The following is a 23,243-nucleotide window of genomic DNA, read 5'->3' on the forward strand; positions in this document are numbered from 1 at the left end:
AAGCATTCATTGTACATTTTTCATATCGATGTATTTTACAACCTTTCTCAACGAAAGAATATATCTACTCATATCAATTTGTTGTAGCTAAAGGATTAAGCTCTTTCCGATCTTGTATGAATCCTTATTAGCAAAACAACTTTTACGATTTTTCTTCAATAATAATAATAAAAAAAAAAAACTTTTACATGACTTATACTCAAATAACCTTACTCAAACAAATATACGCAAACATATTAACAAAAAGCATACTACCTTCTTCTTCCTTCTTTCTTTATGTTCTTCCTGCAGTGTTCTTCTTTCTTTTTTCTTAGTTTTTTCCTGCTTTTATTATGATTCTTTATTATTCACTTTCTTAATAATTTTGAGTGCAATTTTCTCTCTTCATTTTCTTCTCTTTCATTCCACATTTTCTACTTCCTTTATTTTATGCATCATTATGCATTGGTTAATATTCCAAAGAAAACATCAATGGAGGTTAGTACGTTTTGGTGTTGTTGATTTTTAATTAATTTAAAATAATTTAGAATTTGACTGAATTTGTAATTGATTTTCTAATTTTATAATTTGATGAATTTCAATTTGAGGAGTTTGATGGATTTCAATTGACTTTTTGATGAATTTATGGTGAATTAGAATATCTCAATTGAATTTTTGAGTTAATATTAATTTAATTGATGAGATTTTGTGATGAATTACTGAATTGTTGCATCTTGAATTTGTTTTTTTTATCACGATTTTTGATATTTTTTAATTAAGTTGCTAATATTTGCGTATAATTTTTGGAAAAAAATGAACATGGTGTACTTTAAAATTGAACATTTAGTACATAAAAACTGAACATTTTCAAATGATTTATCTTATCTTTATTTTTCGTAAATAATTATATACAATGAATTTGAATTTGAATTTATATGAATATAGTTCATAATTTTTTTTGACGTGTTCAATTTTTTAATACTAATGTTCATTATATTTAGTGTGTTCATATATTTATATTAAATATACATTTTATTAGGTGTGCTCTAACTATTCTATGATTGTATGATAAATGTTCATTATTAATATGCTAATGTTCATAATTATTTTTAAAGTGTTCATGTTTTATTACTAAATGTTTTTTTTTATTTACGTGTTAAAAATTTTTAATTTATAAATTGTTCATTTTTAAGGTGGTCTTACAATTCATGATTATCATGTTCATTTTTAATATACTAAATGTTCATTTTTTTATGTGTTCATTTTTTATTACTGAATGTTCATTTTTTATTACTGAATGTTCATTTTTTTATGTGTTCATTTTATTAATAAAAGATAGTCAAACAACACTTACAAATAATTTCTAAAAAATCTAAAATCTTACTACATGTTCATTTTATAGGTAATGGTACAGCTAGAATAACTGTAGAATAGCCGCACCAAGATGCAGGCCATGCAGCTAAGACTTATTAGGAGCATTTACTACACTCAAACTCGCGTGTAACCCACTATCCAATTCTGATGCTACCAGGTCCAGCATGTATGAAGCATATCTTATTTGAAGCCCACACAAAGTCAATAGAGTGATTTCCATAAAAATAGTTCAAAGATGCAAAAATTCCCAAATTACATTCCTTTTACAAAAAATTCCCTCCATACCGTCCAACTCAGCATTTAAATTGACTTTTTTTTTCTACTGTTTACTAGTAAACCGCTAATTGAATTAGTGGTTTATACACATATAAACCGCTAATTCAATTAGTGGTTTAGTTGCTAGGTGAAATAATCTCCACAATTGTATGCACAAATTCTTATAAAACCGCTAATTGAGTTAGCGGTTTTATCCTTTATGAAACCGCTAATTCAATTAGCGGTTTTGTGTTGATTGATTTTTTTTTTTTAAAAAAAACACAATAAACTTGCTTTGTGGACGGTATGGAGGGAATTTTTTGTAAAAAGGGTATAATTTGGAATTTTTAGCCTTTTTTAGCATTATTTATGGAAAACACCCAAGTCAATACAAGTACAAAAGTTACAAAGAAAAGCCCTAAAACTTTCCTTAGATTGAGTTCCTAATCTGTGTCATCACCTCCACCATTCACTTTTATCACCTTCTTTTTTTCTCTCTCCTCTCTCTCACTCTTTCTCTCTCCTGTTACAGTAGCTCCCACAAAAATGCTTGCTTTAAATCTGCTACCCTCTTCTTCTCTTTCTCCTCTCAACAACTCTCATAAACCCTTCAAAAACCCTTGTTCCCTCCTTCCCCCAATTTCAACTCTCAAACTCAGAAATTCATCAAATTCATCCCCAAATTTTATTCATTTTCAATCTAATCCCAGAAATCTTTCAACCCCATTTACCAATTCAATATTACCTAACAAACCCAGATCCCATTTTTTGATCCCACATTGTTCATCTTCAACCTCCCCTGAATCTTTAACCTCTGAATCCAATGAATCAAATCCCAAATCAAAAACCCTAAAACTTGCTCTTGTTTTTGGGTTATGGTACTTCCAAAACATTGTTTTCAACATTTATAACAAAAAAGCTTTGAACATTTTCCCATTTCCTTGGCTTTTAGCTTCTTTCCAACTTTTTGTGGGTTCAATTTGGATGCTATCTCTTTGGTCATTTAAGCTTCAAACTCCTCCAAAAATCACCAAACCCTTCATTTTAGCACTTCTTGGTCCTGCACTTTTTCACACCATTGGTCATATCTCTGCTTGTGTCTCCTTTTCTAAAGTTGCTGTTTCATTCACTCATGTGATCAAGTCTTCTGAGCCTGTTTTCTCTGTTATCTTCTCCACTTTCTTAGGCGAATCGTACCCTGTTTCGATATGGCTTTCAATCCTCCCCATTGTATTTGGGTGCTCCCTTGCCGCGGTCACTGAGGTGTCCTTTAATTTGCAAGGGTTGTGGGGTGCTTTGATTAGCAATGTAGGTTTTGTTCTAAGAAATATTTACTCTAAGAAGAGTTTACAGAGTTTTAAAGAGGTTGATGGATTGAATATGTATGGTTGGATTAGTATAATCTCTTTTTTCTACTTGTTTCCGGTTGCTTGTTTCGTCGAGGGACCTCAATGGGTTCAAGGCTATCACAAAGCGATCGAATCAATTGGTAATCCAATGACATTGTATGTTTGGGTTTTGATAGCTGGGGTGTTTTATCACCTCTATAATCAGTCATCTTACCAAGCATTAGATGAGATTAGCCCACTTACATTTTCAGTGGGCAATACTATGAAGAGGGTGGTTGTTATTGTGGCAACTGTATTAGTCTTCAGGAACCCTGTTAGGCCTCTTAATGCTCTAGGTTCCGCCATCGCCATCTTCGGAACGTTCTTGTATTCACAAGCAAATGCAGCTCAGAAGGCCAAGAAGAAGCTTGAAGGTGAGAAGAGTAGCTAAAATACAGTTCTTTAGATTTTTTGTTTTAGCAAAATTTTTGCTTTGTTGTTTTTAGTTTTAACATTGTTTGCATTCTGTTGCCTTGATAGTTAGATATTTATAGGATCTTATTGTTTAATTTAAGACACCTAAATTAGACTTGTATGAGTGTATCTCATTTCGTGTTTAAGTTAGGGAACTTTGTTTTTTTTTTTTTTTTTTTTGGTCATTTGTGTTGTTAGAAGTTTTAGAACTTGCCATAATTGTATCAGTAGCCAGTAGGTATCTTTTTGGCTTTGAAATGCTAAGTGGCATTTTTGGTGCAAAATATTTGTATTCTTGTTGATTATTTATTAAACACACAGAATTTGACAATGATAAAAACATTGTTATTGAGTTAGGGATCAGGATTGTTATTGGAATCCTGCAACATATTTATGAAGTTGGATTACATATGGGAAATTATGGGACTTTTTCAATGTAGGTTATATTGGTACAGAAATTCATGAGAGATCATTCAGGAGCTCCTAAAATTGTTTTCGGAGGATTCATAAACTGTGCCCAAGAATATAACAGTTCTCTGTATTAAAAAGAAACAGAAATCCGGAAGATTATGAGTGTTCTGCACCAGTATATTCTTTAGTATTGAACAGGAAGTCGGGAATCCAAATCTTAGAACGGTGGCAAAGCCATTGCAGGATTCACCAAAAATTTAAATCACGGATGCCATCTTCATAGATCATGGTGTTTTGGAGTTGTGGGACAAAGGTGTTCAAAATGCATAGGATTGAAATAAATTTCTTTAACAAAAGACCAAAAGTAACAGATACACTAGTGAATACATTTATACATGTACAGGCTTTACTTCCTAAAGAGCTAAAACAGACTAAACGTAAAATTCTGCTTGTGACCTCCCTCCATCCCTTATATTTTGCACTATTTGACCCCAAAGAGCTCTCACAAAAAGTGGATCCATGGTGCAAAAAAAATTAAGGGAAAGAGGGAGTATTAATCAAGCTGACTGCAATGTAAGCCAGAGAAGTAGCAAACGGAGTTCCTAATAAAAGAAAAGCTTCTACTGTGTGATCTGTATCTATGCAGATTAAAAGAATGAGCATAATGCAGGCTTCAACCGATGATAATATTATGTTCTCTTCTGATACATTCGTCTATACATTTTAGCACCTTCAAGTTCAGCATGAATCTCTCTCTCAGTCCTAATCCCCATTGGATTACTTAGAAGCCAACCATCAGGATCACAACCAAAATTAGGGTCAATGACATCAAGGTGTAGCATATCCGGCACAATATCAAACTGATTTCTCATGTCAACTGCCACTTCATGCACATCAGACTGCACAAATACCTGTTTCGAATTGAAGCATGAAAATCAGAAACCAAGCAGTTGAATAAAGCTGGGCTGTGATATGGTATCAAGCTAAGAAATTATCATTTAAAGAGACTTGAAAAGCAAGCTAGCAGATTGGCATTGAAATAAGCAAACAAATGTTGAATGCTGGAGAAATCTACAATAACCTAGGTAGAAGTATAAATTCACCCCATTTCCCAACCTTAAAATAAATTCTAGGAAGAGAAAATAAATCGTGGGTAGAGGGAAAAAGAAGGTGAAATTTTAAAGAAAGATGACACTTTAAGGTCTTAAAAGAGTGCATTATAGTAGCTGTTTTTGCCCCTCATCTCGTGCATTGCACAAGTTTTATAGCTACTGAGGATGTAATCTAAATAATTCTGCTTGAGGACCACAAAGAAGCAGAAGTACCCCCATAGTACAGTAATTAAATATCTGTACTTCTGTAGAAGGGTCAATCTCCAACAAAAAGTTCTCTCAAAGATTAAAATCAGCTTTCAAATTCTCCACTTTTGAGAAAAATTGTATACTAACCCTTTATGCATTGATCCCCTCTAACTTCACTAATCCAAGAAGTGATCAATATCCTAGCCTTTAAACTTGCCCACACATGATCCAATCCAGATGTAGTGGGAGCTGTGCAAGCTGACCATGTAATCATGTATAGGTAAAAAGCAAGACATATTCAAGGACGGGTAAAAGCAATAACAGCAACGCTGCCACCACGAAATCTGATTCCCCCACAGGCCACAGGCATGGTGTGGGAAGATTCAGACTTTGGGCTTGTAGGTAGCAAAGAAAGGCAAAGTCTAAGCAGTGCAAGAGATAAATAGAAAATATAACCGAAGTATAAAATGTCACCACCATGGTTAAAGTTAAACCGTTAAACAATTCACCAACCCCCTTACCAATTTGCAATTCCAAGTATCCTAAAAATTGAATAAAAATAATTACTATGTTCAAAAAATCGTTTCATAGTGTTATAAAGGATGCCATAAAACTAAATTTCCCTAAGTTTTCATTACGTAGATATAATTATATGATTGTGACCCTGAACATATTGCGAATTAGGTTATGGTCTTAGCAATCAGGATTCAGGTATCTAGGTCATTGGGATAATTGGCAATAGACAACGAAATGGTAACCATTGCCTATGCTGCATGAGCTATGCTAGATAAAACTTACCTGTCCACCTGATGTTAAATTATCCACAATGGAGTCAACCAGTGGCTTCTGCAAAACCCTTCTCTTATGGTGCCTTTTCTTGAAGTGAGGATCTGGACACTGCAACCAATAAGGTCAATAACAGACCAAGTTTACTCTGAAGAAGCTCTTTTATGACATAATGATGCAATGACATTAATAGGCGATGCAGCTATAACATAAGGAAATCATACTGAGATAAGATGAACTGACCAGGATCGAAACCAACACCAGTGGTCCAGGATAAGAAGATGCCAACTGCTGGAAAGATATTGTAGCATTGGCAAACATGAAATGTCTGAAGCATAAGTACAGCATAATTAGTCAGTGAACAATTCATACAATCAATACTCCATATAAGTCTCAGAATCTTACGTATTAGAAAGACTCAGTTCTTTTGCCCAAAAATTCGAACGCTTTACCAACTGCACGTAGAGAAATTTCCCAGAGTAACCATAAATCCATTATGTTCAATAAGATGTAGCTAAAACAAAAGTCCAAATAAGTAGCCCAGATGTCTAATCCCATACTTTTTTGCGTATTTCAAGTCCCAAATAATTATTAGAACCAATGTTCCTTTTGGCTAGCCATAAGAGAAATCTGCCACTACCTGAAATTACTATGATGTCAGGCACTAAAGCACAATTTCCTCACAGCAACAAAAACAGCAGTCATAGTTGTCATAAAAATGAAATACACAGGACAAGTATGTGGGTATCTTGTTATCCAGGGTAAAAAGTTCATGAAACAATTTTCTCCCCCCGATTACTGCACGTCTGCACCTAAGTGTGCTTGACTCTATAATCCACTATAATCAGTTAAAACTCTTCCATCATCACCTTATTCATGATCAACATGTCCCTACACACATAGTAGCATCAGCCAGATGTCAAAGTAGGTGAAAATAGCCCATGTATAACTAGAAAACTCTTCTGATAGAAATCTGAAGGCTGAAATGTCACACAATTCTTAATGACATCAATAAGAATTTCAACTAATGCACCTAGGATTCTAGGAAGGGAGAAGAGGCAAAATAAAAGTAGTATGAAGGTAAAATTGATGCTTGCATGGAAATTGACATTAACTATACAACTGCAACACGGATGTGGAGACAACAGCCTGCATGTCACAAAGTTAAAAAATGGTGCATAACTCATACTAAGTTAATACTATGCCATTTCCCTCATTCACAATTTCTCTTCCTTTTTAGACTTTAGTCCATCATCTTCCCTTTGCTTCGATGTTTCATCTTTCCTAAGGGCATGAACTCATGATAAACAATTTGGTTCTATGATCAAGTACATTGCGAGTTTTTGACTCAAAAACGATGTAAGATATCTCATTCAACCACTATCAAACCAATGAGAGGCATTAATATATTTAGAAGAAATGCATTCAATACCACAGCCAATGTCCACCATCAGAGGCAAAGAGGAGTCTTTAAACACATCATTCCAATCAGGCACCTCTGCTGGTACCTATCAATTGCAGCATTAACACATAAAATCAACTTCAATGCTCTCAATAACCCTGAAAATAGAACGACTAAAGAAACCAAAAACCATAATTTGGAAGTGAATTAGTGAACAACACTTACAGATAATGCTGTACTAAGAGGATTAACATGCTGCCGGACTCGAATATTACCCACCTCCTACATCACATAATATAACCATGAAAATCTGCTCCATCAAATAACTCAATACAAACAATTTCATGCTACCAAGAAATCAATAAAAGAGTATTGAGTCCACTCTTAAAAGGGCTACCTCCATCTTGCCGTAAATTATTGTAAGTCCATCTCATATAAAAATTACAAGCACCAATCTTTGAATGCAAGTTCCATATAACATGAACAAAATAATCAAAATTGAGCTAGAAATTACTGGGAAAGTGTTAAAAATGCGAAAGAAATGAATGTGGGAGAATTAAACCTCGCAATTAATTGGAAGCTTAAGGTCAGAATACTCCAAAGCAACAAGATTAGGGCTTCTAATTACATCAGTAACACTGCCAGTTTCAGATAAACTTGTGACCCGAGTTCGAACCCTTTGCCAACCAGAATTGAAATTAAAAATGGGATTTTGAATTGGGTAATAAAGAAGATGATGATTGTAAATTGAAGATTGAGAAAATAAGGAGCGGCAAAAGCAAGAAGCAGCTTTTGGTAAGTTCATGGTAATAGAAGGTGTTTGGAAGTGAGAGAAAATGACCGCCATTGTTGGTTGAAGTTTCTTCTTTGATGTGTATTTTCTGGAGAAAATTGGGGTTTAGTTTAAAGCTTGAATCTTTGTACAGTAGTATTGTCTGAAATCGGACTAGTTGCTTTGGGTGATTGGATAGCCGACGAATTTTGGGCTCCTTTGTTGGTCTGTTTCTTGCTGGGCTTGGTATACTAGTCATTAAGTCCACTACCCCCCTCGAGGAGAGGGGAGGGACGGAGTGTTGCACTTTTATCTTATTCCGGAGTCCTAACACACATATAGACATAGAGTTAGGTGTATTCAAGATTATACTCTGTATTAGTTTTATTCATGTTGAGAATTTTATTTTTAAATGAATAAAAGTGATAAAAAGGACAACCGAGAACAATTAAGGATTTGTGGAGGGGTGGGTGGGTTAGTCTTTCTATGACAGTTTTCTCTTTGGTCTTTAAATGATTTAAATGTAAAATGGGAATACTCCGTAATTTACACTCAGAGCTTAGTAACAAAACAAGTAACAATACTTGAAATTAAATTAAGTAGTAGAGTGAAGGATTGAAATGTGCATGTACAAGGTTTGATTCTTTCTCTTTGGTTGTTAGTTATTACGTTGTTTAATGCTTAAATTGTTCTCATTTAGATTTAAATGAGTGAATGATTTTATATAATTTATTCTTTTTAGTTGAATTCTTTGCTTACTTGTATCATTTATCTCTAGTTCTTATTATATATGTCTAGAGTACATTATTCAAACAAATAAAAGAAAGAATCTTTTGCACACAGTATTTAACATCTTATTAAAATTTCTTCGGAAGTTAAAGACTCGTAATTAGAATCTTTTGGCAATTAGCATTGATTACAATCAATAGAAACAAATACTCCGTAATAATCTTAGACCCATTTGGAATCTATACAAATACAAGACGTGCAATCAAAGTAGCACTCAATAAAAAAAATCCAAATTGAAGATATGATTAATGATAATCCAAGGTAGAGAAGCTTCACTAAACACTCACACAACTTACCAAAAAATGCCACATGTAAGGACAGTGTACCATACAACCTCTGAAATATTAAAACTATCATCTTCAATTTTTTTGGTTAAAATATCACAAATTTCGCACCCCAATAAATTAAAAATTAAAAATTAAATTAAATTAATCAAAATCTAGGACTTTTGTGATTTTGGGTATTTAGCAAGTTTTACATCATTTATTTTCAGGTGGTTCTTCATCTTCTTCGGATCTTGCAAACTCAAAGACTGGGAAATTTCTTTTACTCCTTAAGCGGATAATGGGTCAGATTTTGGACAAAATCCAAGGTAATTTAATCTCACTCTTTTAAGCTAATTACAGTTTGTTCGAATTCATTTATACTTGCTTTCTATTTTTTGGTTTTTAATGATGAAATTTAGTAAATACCCTTGATTTCAATGGGGTTTTGTAAGTGTTATATTGCAGAATTGTTGATTTTTTTTTTTTTTTACTTATTTGTTATAATTGTTGTTATCATGACAAACCCATGATCAACTTAAATTAGTTAATCATGTTCGTTTTTTTTTTTTTTTTTTTTTTTGGGGAAGGGGGAGGGGGGGGGGGGGGGGGGAGAATGGATTAAAGTAGCTATCTTTTGGATTTTCTGCTAGTGAGAGGCAGAAAATTTATCAAATTTGTTCTTATATGATATTATAGGAGTTTTAAGGTTGTAGTGTATAGATTAAGATTCTATTAGTATCTAGAAAAAGTGGGGAATCCCATGTATGCTTATGTGTACATGTGATGTGAGTCAGTTTGAGGCTTTTAGCTGTCCTATAAGGCAGGCGCATTCGATTATACTAGGTAACTATCGAGTAGTGGAGTCTGGTACGTCTTCGTGTCATTTGGTTTTGAGACGGAATCTTACTTGGTTTAGGCGGAGTAAGCTAAGTCATAATGTCAATTGGTTTTGAGATGAAATCTACTTGGTTATAATGGTCCAGAATTCCATAGATGCAGGCTAACCTATTTGCAAGTTGAGAAATTAAGTAGCTAGTGTAAACTTGCATAACACGGGGTGTAGATGAGATAAAGAAGTAAGAAAAGGTTACATATTTAAAAAATCAAATATATGCTGCGTTATTACTAGAAAAACCCTTATTAGAACTTATTGGACCTTATATGATTATTCAATGTTTTTAAGGCTTTAATTGATTGATCGATCTAAACTTACTAGAACAACGTAATTGTGAATTGAACTCGGATAGCCTATAACTCTCATTTGAAGTTATCTAAACACTTTTTCTGAAACTCGCTTCTTTACAGCTTGTCAAAGACATCAGTCATCAAAATTTTAAATCATAAGATTAGATAATTACCCAACTTCAGTAGGTGGGTTTCTTTAATGTGAAAAGAACTAAGCCTAAATACTTCATATCGAATGGCATGGAGTAGGTTACATATCAACTCCTTCATCTATAAAAGTCTACCCTTAGTGGGAATGGATTATAGAAAATGCTTGAGTGACAAAAAGGATTGAATGATGCTTTGTTGAGGACATATATGCCCTAAACTTCTTATTGATTAATTGAAATTATGTCAGTTTTTTATTTACTTGATTACTATATACACCCTGATGATGGGTCATGTTGCCATCTTGCATAGGTAAGGAATGGAGGAAGAAAAAAATCAGGAAGATAACGGACAAAGTGTTTGATCGTGTGCAGACTCAGACTGGAAATGTCACACTGTCGTTTGAAGAGCTATATATAGCTGTCCTGATAGTTTACAAGTGAGTAGAGCTGTCAGTTTCTGACCCGAACCGTTAAACCCGACTGTTTCGAACCGATCCGAAAAGGAACTGAACTGTTTAAAACCCGTTTTTTGGAAACCGAAAACTGACCCGACCCAATTTTTTCCAAACCGAAACTGAACTAAACCGAATTTGTGTAAACCGTTACTAACTCAACCCGTTATCAAGCCAAACCGTTACAACCCGAAACTGAAAGCAACCCAAACCGATTACGTTTAAACCCGATAGTAACCCGACCCGTTTTAAACCGAAAACCGTTAAAACCCGATAAAAATCCGATAAACCTAAATCGTTCCAACCCGTAACCCGTTGTGACCGAACCGGTTATAATCCGTAACCCGTTGTAACCGAACCGTTTACGACCCGTAGCCCGTTATGACCAAACCGTTTAAAACCCGTAACCCGTTATGACTGAGTCATTTACAACCTGTTACCCAATATGTTTATGATCTAATCCGTTTCAACACACTACTCGATAAACCCAACTTATTTATGACTTGACTTGATTATAACATGACTCGTTCCTACCCATTATCTGACTAATTCGACTCGATAATCATCCGACTCAATTTTAACCCGATATGATTTTGATTAGAAACCCGTTTCAAATTGGGTAAACTCGTTTTCAAAACAACCAAGTTCAATCTAAACCGAATATAACCGGAACAATAATGGTTGGACCCGATTTCACCCGATCTATTTTGAACCGAAACCCATTTTCGAACTGACCCAGTTAAACCCAAACTGATTATGACCCGAACCAATTACGACCCGTCCTGATTAAGACCCGAACTGTTTTTAACCGAAACCCACATTAAATGGGCTAAACCCGTTTTCAAACCGACCCACTTCAACCCAAATTGATTATGACCCGATCCGACTAGAACCCGACCCGATAAGGACCCGATCCGAATAGAAACTGCAATTAAAAAAACCAAACCGAACTGACCCGATAATTTTCAAAACCGACCCAAACCGACCCGCTTATTATTTCAATCCGTTATAAACCGACCCGTTATAACCCGAAACTGATAAACCCAACCCAAACCCGAACTGTTTAACCGAATTGACACCCCTACAAGTGAGTGATTTTTTCAATTAGCTTTGTCAAAGTCTAGTACTCTTAAGTAAAAGTATGGTTCCCATGCTAACAAAATGGTACAAATGCGATGCTGTTGCAGTGATATCAATAAGTACTTACCAGGGCCACACTTTGATCCTCCGACAAAAGATGAAGTCAGAGGGTTGATGGAGGTACTTTCAGCTTTATAACCCTTTGGAATTTAGCATGTCTGATAACATCTCTTCTTTCATTTGTCAAACCATTGTTTGAACTTATCAAAACTTATCTGTTGTTATTGGAGTGGGAACTTTACTTATTATGAACCTTTTTTTTTTCAGCTTGTATGAACTTCTTTAAATTGTTATTTGAACTTTTGTTGCCCTTATCTGAACATCTATTTCCTGAAACTTGTTCTTTTAAGGGGAAAAGAATTAGGACAATGACAGAAAATAAGACCATTTCTATTCTTGAATCTTATCTCCACTTATTGTACAGTGATGACTATGACCTGCTTATGGTATTAATTGGAGATAGAACTCACTATATTAGATCATGGAATTTGCTGTTTTGAAATCAGTTTTTATGCTAATATTGGCTTGAATCTCTTTCCACTTTTCAGCTGTCAGCACTGCTTGGCAACCTCTTTTTTTAAAAAAATGGTATGGCTTTAATGTTTGGCATTTTTTTATAATTGCAGAAGTGTGACATCAATTTGGATGGGGGAATCAACCGAGATGAATTTGTGAAATTCATGCTGGAGTTGACTGCTGACACGTTTAGCACAGTGAGCCAGGGACTGATCATCAGTCTGGTGGTGGCACCAACAGTAGCTTTAGCAACAAAGAGGGCAACCGAAGGTGTCCCAGGCGTGGGGAAAGTGGTGCAGAAGATGCCTAATTCGATTTATGCATCCCTTGTTACTCTTGCTGTTGTTGCAATCCAGAATGCTAGCCAGGGATACTGATGACTAGAGTTTGTCGTTGATATAGCTCTGGCCTTGCTTGTTCATGTGATACAGGAACTATACATATTATTTTTCCATTTTTCCATCTATGTCATCTTCTCTCAGCTATTTTAAAGCTTTTGAGGGGATTCAGGATGTTGAAAAGCATAAACAGTAATCATTGTTGTAATAACTACCAATTTGTTGCGTGCTTTCTAATGTTTCAGCTTATTAATCAATCTGCAAACTGTCCAAATTTCATTGTAAGATGGTGATTATGTTATGCTATACGCACAAGTCATACCTATTTATCAGTGGTTTGATTGCAATGACTGATGAGGAAAAATACTCGATTCACCACTCAGCGATTCTTTGAACACTTGACTCCTTGAGTGAAAGTATTTTTTAAAAACCACTTTTAATATTTTAACCAACTAAGCTAGTTGATATTCATATTCACCTAGCAAATTAATTCAACAAGGTTATGTATGCTTGTATGTTCCCTATTTTAAAAAATTTCAACTCAAACTTAAACTATGATCTCCCCTCTTCTCCCAAACCATTGTTACCCTTACCACCATAGGTAATTTTTTTTTTTGGTTTAAGTGACAAGTGTTACCATGTGAATGATTGAAAATATATAAAAAAACGAAAAAAATAAAAAAGAACACCCAACCCCATCCCACGACAACCCCACCAGTCCACCACCACCCAAGTCCGGCACTCCGGCGTCCCTCCTCCCACCGGCCTAGCCTAGATCCCCTCCCCAACTGCCGACTCCACCTTTTCCCGGCGCCCTTTCCCCCAAAACTGGCTCCAACGTGAGGGAATTGAAGGTCACCATGACCCAGACACCTAAACCGCTCCCACTCCCCGGAATTCACCCATGATTCCTATTCCAACCCCCGAAAATTCGAAAACCACCCTTCTCCCCAAAACCGTTTCTTCCGCCTAATCAAACAGTAGATCGACGCCGGTACTTTATAAACGGACAAGATCAAACACTCCATAAAAACGCAAGGAGAACAACATGATACAACTACCCATCTCGCCGTTGTTCCTGTGGCGACTTCTTCGATGGCCGATAACGACTTTTTCCGGGTTAGGGAAAAAAAAGCGGTGGTTTTCGGGTGTGGGGGGGCGATTTTGATGGGTAGGTCGTGGTGAGGGAAGGATTCCGGTGGTTTGGGGTGGGGGATGCCGGAGAGTTGAAGGGCTGTCGGCAGGCCTGGGGAGTGGGGAGGGTGGTCGTGAGCCTGTGAGGGTTATTGGCTGTGTTTTTCAGTTTTTTTTTTTTTTTTTTTTTTCATTTTAATTTTTTTCAATCAATTATGTAGTGACATATGTCTCTTTCCCTCAAAAAAAAAATAAGTTAGGTTATTAGTTGGGACCAATTAAAGCGAATACAATTCGGATTATTTAAAAATAATACAAAGTTGGGATTATTTTGAGCGAAACGATAAAAATTGGGATTATTTTTGTCTATTTTTCCTACATAGTTTTGTACGAATATAAATTTTCTATTCCGCTTTTTCTAAAAAAAAAAAAAAAAAAAAAAATCTATTCCCCTTAATGGTTAAAATCGTAAAATAATATACTCCTGTAGTGTCTTTGTTGGACAAAAACATTGTAACTAAGGGCTTATTCTGTTTAATTTAATTTCAATTCAGTTCCGTTCTTAATTTCCTTCTCTCATAAACAATCAATTTCAACTCTATTTTGTTCAGTACAATTTAGTTATTTCCAGTAAATCAGAACAGGCCCTAAAACACACCTTAAATATAATTGCGAGCCTTGCAAGTTGCAGCCACCTCTAATTCGGTATGCGGCGTATGGCCATATGCCCCAAGGACCAGACCTATTTAAAATTGGCTAAAGCCATCTGTCCAACTTGATAAATCATAGTCACAAGTACAAGTATGAATTTGCATTATTACTCCATTTCTGCGCAGTTCTCTTAAAGGCGCTCAGCAATGGCAACTGCTGCTGCATCATCTTCTTCGTCTTCCCAAACTTCTCCTTCTTCAGACCCCAAATTTGATCTTGTTGAGGTATTTCTCTCTTCTCTTCTCATCTCATCTCAATTAAATAACTTAATTCATTCAAATTACGCTAATGCGACCTTTCGTAACTCTTCAATTTTGTGCAGATTAAACGTCACGAGGTTGCAATTGCAGAGCTTAACAGTCTACCTTCTTCTAGGGTTAGATTTTAATTTACCTTTATTTTTTCTAATTTTTATGCCTGATTATGAATTTCATTTTTCTCTTTCAACCCTGAAAAATTGATTCAATTGCGCTGGTATGAAGTAGCTTATGCTGCTTCGCTGCTTAAGGGGCGTAGCGAGTCGCTAAAGCGAAGTTTTTGGACAGGAAGTCTTTTTTTTTTAATTTTGATTGTAATTCTTGTATTATTGCTGTATTCATGTCAATTAGGGGTTTTTTTTGGATGAATATAAGTGTAGTATGATACTTATTTTGTGGTCTATTAGCCAAGAATGAGTTGAAATGACTAATGATATGCTATGAAGTGTGGGTTGATTACAAGATATTTAGAGAAAATTAGGGGAAAGAAAAGCATTAGAGTGAGAATAGGAAGGAGAAGATTGCAGAGGACAAAGAGAAAGGAATTATCTATCCGTACTAGTATTAATCCTAAACACAAAATAATTGAATGATGTGCTATATCGTGTAACGAGCATAGTGTGCCCAAAACATCTGTGTATGCCTGTTCTTGTTGGACATACATTATTACATATGAAGTGCGGAGTATAATCCAAGTGCACCAAGAGTTAGAACTTGGAATTCTTGGAACTGGCTATTTATAGGGTTTTTTTTCTGTTAAAAGCTGGGTGTCTGAGTGATGTGCAGTATGCCAGGATTTGTGTATGATTGTACTTTTGGTATGGAGTGAATGGCATGGATTCGCAGCATGACTGCATGACCATCATAATAGGAGATTTCATCCTGAGTTTTAAGTTTATAAAAGTAGTGAAGGAAGAAGCAAGCAGTAAATATGTATGGCTCAGGTGAGAGTGTTTCCAATCTCAGAAGCGCTCTGGTGCATATGATGTTTCTGTTACGGTGGGGTGCAAGCTAGGACGTTTAAGTGATGGTGCTCCTCTTCATAGTTGAGTACTTTAATTTGTCCAGATAGTGGTTGTTGGATAACTTTTTATCTAGGTATTGGTAATGCTCTTTATCATTTCTGCCAATGGTTCTGCTTGTTCATTGCTTCTAGTTGTTTTTGTTTACCTTCTAAGAGAAAATGGATATTGGACTTTGAGTCCAATTTGTGCATTCATTATCGAGGGGGAGGATTATCGAGGGGGAGGGGGCATGGGAAGAAAAAGTGTCAAATGCCAGAAAATAGAAGCAGGGTCGGGGAAAGAATGAAGCATGTTTCTTCTGATAAGGTGTCGAATTGGGGAGGATTCTAAACTTTGACTATTGTGATTAAGTAAAGTGGAAATATCTGGTACCATAACTATTTGCCAAACACAAGCAAGGTGAAGGGTTGATATTCTTAATTCTATGAGAAGGTTAAAATCGTACTCCTGAATTCTATAACTATGCAAATTTAAAAATTTACTTGGCATATGAGATCTGTATTTTGGATTATATCTTCTGGTGTTGTTTTTGCTGCAAAGGAGTGCACTTAGTTATGATTCACTTATGACAATCAGTATATATAACTGATACTGAATCCTCTTGATTTTTTATTTTCAGCATGTCTATCTGAAGAATGGGAACATATTTTTCCGTACAACCATCCAAAAAGCAATCACATATGAGCAGAGTAAGTAAAATGATTCAACTATTGAAGAGGGCGTTGCTTTAGTTTTTCTCATTATTACCCTAAAGTCCTTGGTGATTAATATGCAGAACAACTTGATTTGGCCAAGAGTAAGCCCCAAAAGCTCAATAGAGGTTGATGACATCTAGTCACATTGTTAAGCATGGAACATAATTAATTACCTGGCATTTGATGGCCCAAAGTGTTGTCGTAAACTTGATCTTTTGGTGATAATTCAGGGTTTGATCCAGGGTTGTGAGGTTTTTGATCCCTGAATGATATCGACTGCTTTGCCCTGATGGTGAATGGTGATGTTCGCTGAACTCTTCCCTTCATTTGTGCAGACTTTATCTATGCTGATCTATCTAAAAATTTGCATTTATACAAGTATTGAGTTTAGTGTGTGACATATTTTAGGGAGGCTTGTAGTGTATGTTGCATGAATTTTTTTTTGTTTCCATTAGCCGACATTACATACTGGTATTTTTAAGCGAATGAAGGAGATTATTTACAAGCTCCAAAGTCCCAGTTTTGCCGTAAGAGTGTAATTTCTAGGAGGTTTTCATGCTTTCATTATATGCTCCATAAATTTCCAAATTCACCATCATTCTTGGAGACCATGTGCACCATCATTCTTTGAGACCATACTTTAAAAGAAACACTAAAACTGCCAAATTATTCAAGTAGATTCTTGATTTTATTATAGAAACCAGACTCGTGAAGAACCCAAACCTTGGTCCTGAGTTCGGTAAGGAAAAAAGTTAGACAAAAGAAAAAAAAAATTACAGCAACGACGACGGCGACAATGACAATAACAATAACAAAAAAGGATAGCTCATTGAAGGTTGGCTTTGCAAGAGTGGGGTTGAGGGAGTAACTTAAAGCACAACCCAGTACCTTCAAGTTTATCTTGCATGAGTTTATTCATCCTCTCAACCATGTTAGGTGTGAAGTGATTGATCCAATCCCCTACCTCTCCTTTTCGAAAGAAAATCTTATTCTCAAGTGACTTCATGACCATCTCTGTGCCTTTATTAACCTCTAATTCCTTCATATTCTTGATGCTACAAAGGTCTATAATTTCGTGAATAACACCATCACTCTCTTCTCTTGGCGAAAATGGCTTACCTATGAAGTTAGCCAACTTTTTCAACTCCGATACTGGATCATCCTTTAAGTCCTCATACTTAAGGAACAATACCTTGTCTGGATGCTCTAAGCTTGCCTTCCAAAATCCAATCACATGTTCGAAGAAAGGCCCACATGGGTGTTTCCCATCATAAACTTCCTCAAAGAAATCCTCTATAGAAGGAGATTTGAAATTTTCTCCAAATTGTTTCTTCATAGACTTAATGCAGAAGTAATATAATGACACAAGTGTGTCAAAGGGATTTCGACAAATGTACAAAATCCGACACTTAGAAGTCTTGATGGATTCAGGAAGGGATGTGTAGGATAAATGAATGTTAAATAGCCTAGGCGAAGTAAGCTCATTAAGATGGTGATAGCAAGGGTAATCAAAGGCTCCATTATAGAGAGCCTCAAGGCTATGAACAAGTTCGTGTGGATTAGCATTAAGCAACGGGCTTTGATCAATAGGGTGGTGGATACGGTTGACAGTAGCAAAGAGTAAAGATTTCAACCAAGTGGTACCGACTTTCATGAGACCAGCTATGATAAGATCGGTGTCTCGAGCAAGAAAGTGTCTTTGTAACATGAGGATACTTTGGATATAGTCACCTCCATACCAGAAATTCTCATATTTTACTAGTTCAATAAGCTCATTGCCCGTGAAGGAGCATTTTGGAAGGCATCTTTTTTTGAGCTCGACTTGAACTTCTTCTTCAAGCACTTGTAGAATTTCCTGATCTTGTGTTTGATTTGGATTCTTTGTGGATACATTCATGTTCTTAGCTTGAGCTGAAGATGGAACCCGATATTGGAGAGTTTTGTGTATAGGAATGATATAAACAAAGCTAGGAATTGAAGGGTTTTTATGTGATTAATAAGAAGAAAAACCGAATTAAACATAATTAGTGAATTTATAGAGGAAGTTAGCTATATATTATAAAATTTGATTTTAAATGCTAGTTTGTGGAAAGATTCCATGATTAATTGTTATATTAATTTCTTAGATAAAATATGAGCTAGCTTAATAAAATTATGATAAAATCTTTGATCATGCATGGATACTTGTTAGAAAAACAGTTATTTAACTTATTGTAGTTACGTACAAAATGATGATAAAATCTTTGATCAATCAATTATCTACAATAGCTAGCTGTGATATATAGTTTATTGTAGGCATAATCTTGACACGATTGTAGGCTTGAGTTTGTAAACCATAATTATCTCTGATATACTGGAATGGATCGTTACATCGATCTTCATATAAGGGAATTATTGTATGAAGTACTAAAAATGTTAGAATTAGTTCCTTAAACAACATGCATGAAAATAGTGCAAATCAAATTAAGATGTTTGCATTGCATGATCATGTCAAATGCGCACATGTTGCCGCATACAAGTATTTCGTTATGAATTATTTTGACATATTAATAACTCTCAGCTCTTTGTTCCATATAAACAGTCTTATATACGCGAGTACTCAAATGTTATACATGCTTCGTACGTACGAAATATATAATAACATTGAATGATGTGTTTTTTTTTTTTTTTTTTTTTTTTTTTTTTTTTTTTTTTTTTTTTTTTTGTTTTTGTGTATTTGATCTTCCCATAACCTGTAACGAACATCACTTTCTTCACACAAGAGATAGAAATCAAATTAGAATTGATTTCGATGACTAAACTCATAAACCTAGAACAAAGATTTTACAATGAAGTAAGCCTCATGAAGTCATGAATCATGTCAACTTGTCATATAATAACAATGGATGATCATTCATATTCATACATGGCCCTTGTCATGCAACTTTATAACGTCAAAAATACCATTATAAACAATATTAATTGCTAACAAATCATACTCCGTGCGATCACCTGAGCTGTAGTTACAATTTTTTTTTGGAAAGATGACCAATTAAGACAACTAGACAAGAAACAAGCAAGGACTTATTTTCGCATTTTTGGTGACTTTTGCTGAACTAAATTTTTTTATTGAAATTACTTTTTTTTACAAATTAAAACTTAATTTATTGATTTTCTATTATATTTATTTCTTAAAGTTACCGATCTTTATTAAATAGGACTTTTTTCATAACCTAATAATTAGTAATAATGTAGTAGTAATAGTAATTGTAATGTAATAATTAGAAATAGTAATAGTAGTAACGTAATACGGAGTAGTAAAAATAACAATAATAATAATTCAGTTCAACCGATTTTTAGCTAAACAAAAAAAAAAAAAAAAAAAAAAAAACAGGGCCTAAGTGAGATATATTATATGGTACTCATCTATTTATACCAGACTAATAGAGTACACTAATAAGGGTCTGTCCTCTTCAGCTTAATTTCAGTTCAGCTTTAATTAGTTCAGTTGAGTTCCAATCAGATTAGTTCAATTCAGTTCAGTTCCTAATTTTCTTCTCTTATAAAATATTCATTTCATTTCAGCTCACTTTAATAAATCAGAACATGCCCTAATTTGTTGTATATTATGAAGAAGTAGACTGTAGTGTTTACAAAGATAATTACTACGTAATTACAAGGGTTCATACTTGGAATACCAACGACGATCTATATAAAACTATCATATCCACCATCTCCTCGACATATTTATATTACATCAATCAAAACTGATATCAAATATATTAATTTAATTATGATAATATCTTTGACTAACCACTTATCGATTGTATCTAGCTAGCATGTACTAGTATTTTATTGAGTTTGTCTATAATATATATTTATCTCTGACATTCTCGAAAGGATCACTATATAGTCAATCTCGATCTGCATTTAAGGGATCGGTGTTATATATGGTACAAATTATATTATTAACAATGTTATAATTAAATTCCTAAAAAGAAAATACATGCATGAATGAAAACGGTGGAAAATCAAATTAGCAATTAAGGCCTCGTTAGTTTCTGAAAATAAGTTCCTATAGAAAATTATATATCATGAGAAGTTATTTCTTTAATGAAGTTCCTAGGAATTTTTGTAAGTTGTTGGGTTATAACAATGGAAAGTTGTAATTTTCATATATACCAGTTCACTTGATTTTTCACTTTTCATTTTATTTTGTCAACCAAACAAGCACAAATTATTCTATGATCATGCCAAAATCAAGTTTGTAATAAAAATTGCATTCAATGCTTGAATGCTTTGAGACGGTTTTACTTAGTGAGTTTGAGCTTATTTGTTGTTAGGGAGCAAGGGTTACATTATTTTTGTTTTTTGAATAGTTTGAATGATCTACGACTTAATGCAATAAACTGTAGTTATTGCTTTACATTTCTTGTACGCAGCATATTTTCTCATTTTTGTCCTTGCAACTCACAAGAGTCACAACTTAAAGCTTTGCAAAAGCGTACAACAGAGTTGAGGGTGATGATACATTGATACCAAACCACCCTCGAATGAGATACAGCTAGAATAATTTTTTTCTCCTTTATAATCAAAGGCAGTTAAAGTTTTCTAACTTTTACTACATGAGCAGTTAATGAGAAGATCAGTAAGAAAAAATGGATATTGTACGATATTAAGACATTAGGCGTGTTCGGCAAAATATAGCTGTGAAGGTAATTGTAGCCGTGGAGGTAACTGTTAGCTGTGTAGGTAACTGTTAACTGTCAACAAGGTGTTAGCTGTGAAGATAAATAATTTAGATATGAGTGTTCGGTAAAGTAGCGGTTGACTAGCTGTTACATATAAAAATCAATATTTTATTTTTAAAACTATAGATTAAATTTTCAACAGGTACCTCAAAAGCTACCTCTAATTTCAAAAGCTAATATTTCTAACTTTTCATAAAAGCTACCTCCACCACTAAAAGCTACCCTAACCACTAGTTTGCCAAACACTCATATTTTTTGTTAAGTAGTGTTTTGACTTGATCAAACCACTAAAAGCTACTTAAAAGCTAGCGCCGAACACGCCCTAAGTGACCTAAAAACTATCATTATGCGTTTAAGATGTTCATAAACACCGAACTAAAAATGGCTTACGATTGGAAGACCCAAATAAGGAGTCAAATAGATTATTAATCATGAGGTACATTTATTTATGAAATTACATACATAGAAAGTTAGAAACTACACAGATTCATCATGAAGAATCCAATCTTAATTCTACGTACCATATTTGTGAACAAAATGAAATTAAACCTCATGAAAGGACGATAAAGCATACGATGATAACCCAATATAAATGGCTATATGGATGATCTGCGAGTAATCAACATTGAGGAAGTAACGTAAAAGATAACCCAGTGCCCTCAATTTTTTCTTCCATCAATTTTTTCATTCTTTCCACCATAGTAGGAGTGAAATGTTTAGTCCAATCTCCGACCTCTCCCTTCCTAAAGTAGGTCTTCTTATCGAAGAACTTGTCTATTGCCTTGTCGTCGCTCTTATTAACTTCCAAATCCTTCATAGTCTTGATGCTACAAAGCTCAATTATTTGTGTTATAACACCTTCATTTTCCTCTTGTGGTGAAAATGGTACACCTATGAATTCAGCCAACCTTTTCAGATGAAAAGTTGGATCGTCTTTCAGATCCTCATACTTAAGAAATAAAACCTTTTCTGGTCGCTCTAAGCTTGTCTTCCAAAATCCAACAACATGTTCAAAGAAAGGGCCACATGGACGTCTCCCATCATAAAAATCTTCAAAGAATTCCTCCATAGAAGGTGGTTTGAAATCTTCTACTTGCTTCTTCATGAAGTTTATAGAGAAAAAATATAGTGACACAAGCATGTCTAAGGGATTTCGACAAATGTACAAAGTCCGACATTTTGAATTCTTGATGGATTCAGGAAGGGATGTGTAAGACAAATGGGTGCTAAAAAGCCTCGGCGAAGGGAGATCATTAGGGTTGTGTGAAGGATGCTCTCCATAGAGAGGCTCGAGGCTATGTACAAGTTCATGTGGGTGATGGCTAAGCAAAGGGCTTTGAGTAATGGGGTGGTGAACACGGTTGACAATAGCAAAAAGTAAAGCTTTTAACCAAGTGGTGCCGGTTTTCATGAGACTACCAATTATAAGATCGGTGTCTTGAGCAACAAAGTTTCTTTGTAACTTGAGTATGTTTTGGATGTACATATCACCATACCAAATGTTTTGATATTTTGCTAGTTGAACAAGTTCACTACCCATGAAAGGAGATTTTGGAAGGTTTTTTTGCACCTCTTGAATTTTTTCTTCATCGTTTTCGAGAACGAATTTTGTTTGATTTTCACCATTCATTGTGGATGAATTCAAGCAGTGTTTTAAGAGATGGGATGCACACTAACTAGCCTTGTTTATATAGAGTAGAAGTTTGTAAGTGATGAGAATTCTCATGCATGCACAATCATATTTATAGTAGTGTGTAGTCTATATATGTCGACA

General features: G+C 34.7%; 2 protein-coding genes, 1 long non-coding RNA gene and 3 pseudogenes across 4 annotated transcripts; 3 read left to right on the forward strand and 3 right to left on the reverse strand.

Annotated features, from left to right (window-relative positions):
• The first annotated feature begins 2,028 nt into the window (after positions 1-2,028).
• LOC145585512 (xylulose 5-phosphate/phosphate translocator, chloroplastic pseudogene) lies at positions 2,029-3,760 on the forward strand (annotated as a pseudogene).
• A 399-nt stretch (positions 3,761-4,159) lies between these two features.
• Positions 4,160-8,250, reverse strand: LOC145585513 (uncharacterized). The gene is made up of 8 exons (XM_081642211.1): positions 7,873-8,250; positions 7,536-7,592; positions 7,341-7,416; positions 6,469-6,548; positions 6,314-6,363; positions 6,152-6,236; positions 5,921-6,019; positions 4,160-4,732 (listed from the first exon to the last, which is right to left on the reverse strand). The coding sequence occupies exons 1-8, from the start codon at positions 8,155-8,157 to the stop codon at positions 4,511-4,513; spliced, it is 954 nt and encodes a 317-aa protein (XP_081498337.1). The 5' UTR covers positions 8,158-8,250; the 3' UTR covers positions 4,160-4,510.
• Positions 8,251-9,115: 865 nt separating this feature from the next.
• Positions 9,116-13,205, forward strand: LOC145586640 (uncharacterized). Of its 2 annotated transcripts, XM_081643529.1 has the most exons (5): positions 9,116-9,182; positions 9,365-9,463; positions 10,782-10,908; positions 12,111-12,183; positions 12,690-13,205. In XM_081643529.1, the coding sequence occupies exons 2-5, from the start codon at positions 9,436-9,438 to the stop codon at positions 12,954-12,956; spliced, it is 495 nt and encodes a 164-aa protein (XP_081499655.1). In that variant the 5' UTR covers positions 9,116-9,182; positions 9,365-9,435; the 3' UTR covers positions 12,957-13,205. The 2 variants fall into 2 exon arrangements, with proteins under 2 accessions (XP_081499655.1, XP_081499654.1); XM_081643528.1 differs by lacking the exon at positions 9,116-9,182 and having other exon boundaries at positions 9,264-9,463; positions 12,690-13,202.
• A 1,604-nt stretch (positions 13,206-14,809) lies between these two features.
• LOC145586641 (uncharacterized) lies at positions 14,810-17,252 on the forward strand. The gene is made up of 4 exons (XR_014100994.1): positions 14,810-14,986; positions 15,085-15,138; positions 16,664-16,733; positions 16,820-17,252. It is a non-coding gene; the product is annotated as an uncharacterized LOC145586641 (long non-coding RNA).
• Positions 17,230-18,643, reverse strand: LOC145586639 (flavonol sulfotransferase-like pseudogene; annotated as a pseudogene).
• Positions 18,644-22,088: 3,445 nt separating this feature from the next.
• LOC145584388 (flavonol sulfotransferase-like pseudogene) lies at positions 22,089-23,099 on the reverse strand (annotated as a pseudogene).
• Positions 23,100-23,243: the final 144 nt, after the last annotated feature.

The sequence above is a fragment of the Chenopodium album genome, chromosome 16, assembly GCF_948465745.1.
Source record: "Chenopodium album chromosome 16, dcCheAlbu1.1, whole genome shotgun sequence".
Classification (NCBI taxonomy): domain Eukaryota; kingdom Viridiplantae; phylum Streptophyta; class Magnoliopsida; order Caryophyllales; family Amaranthaceae; genus Chenopodium; species Chenopodium album.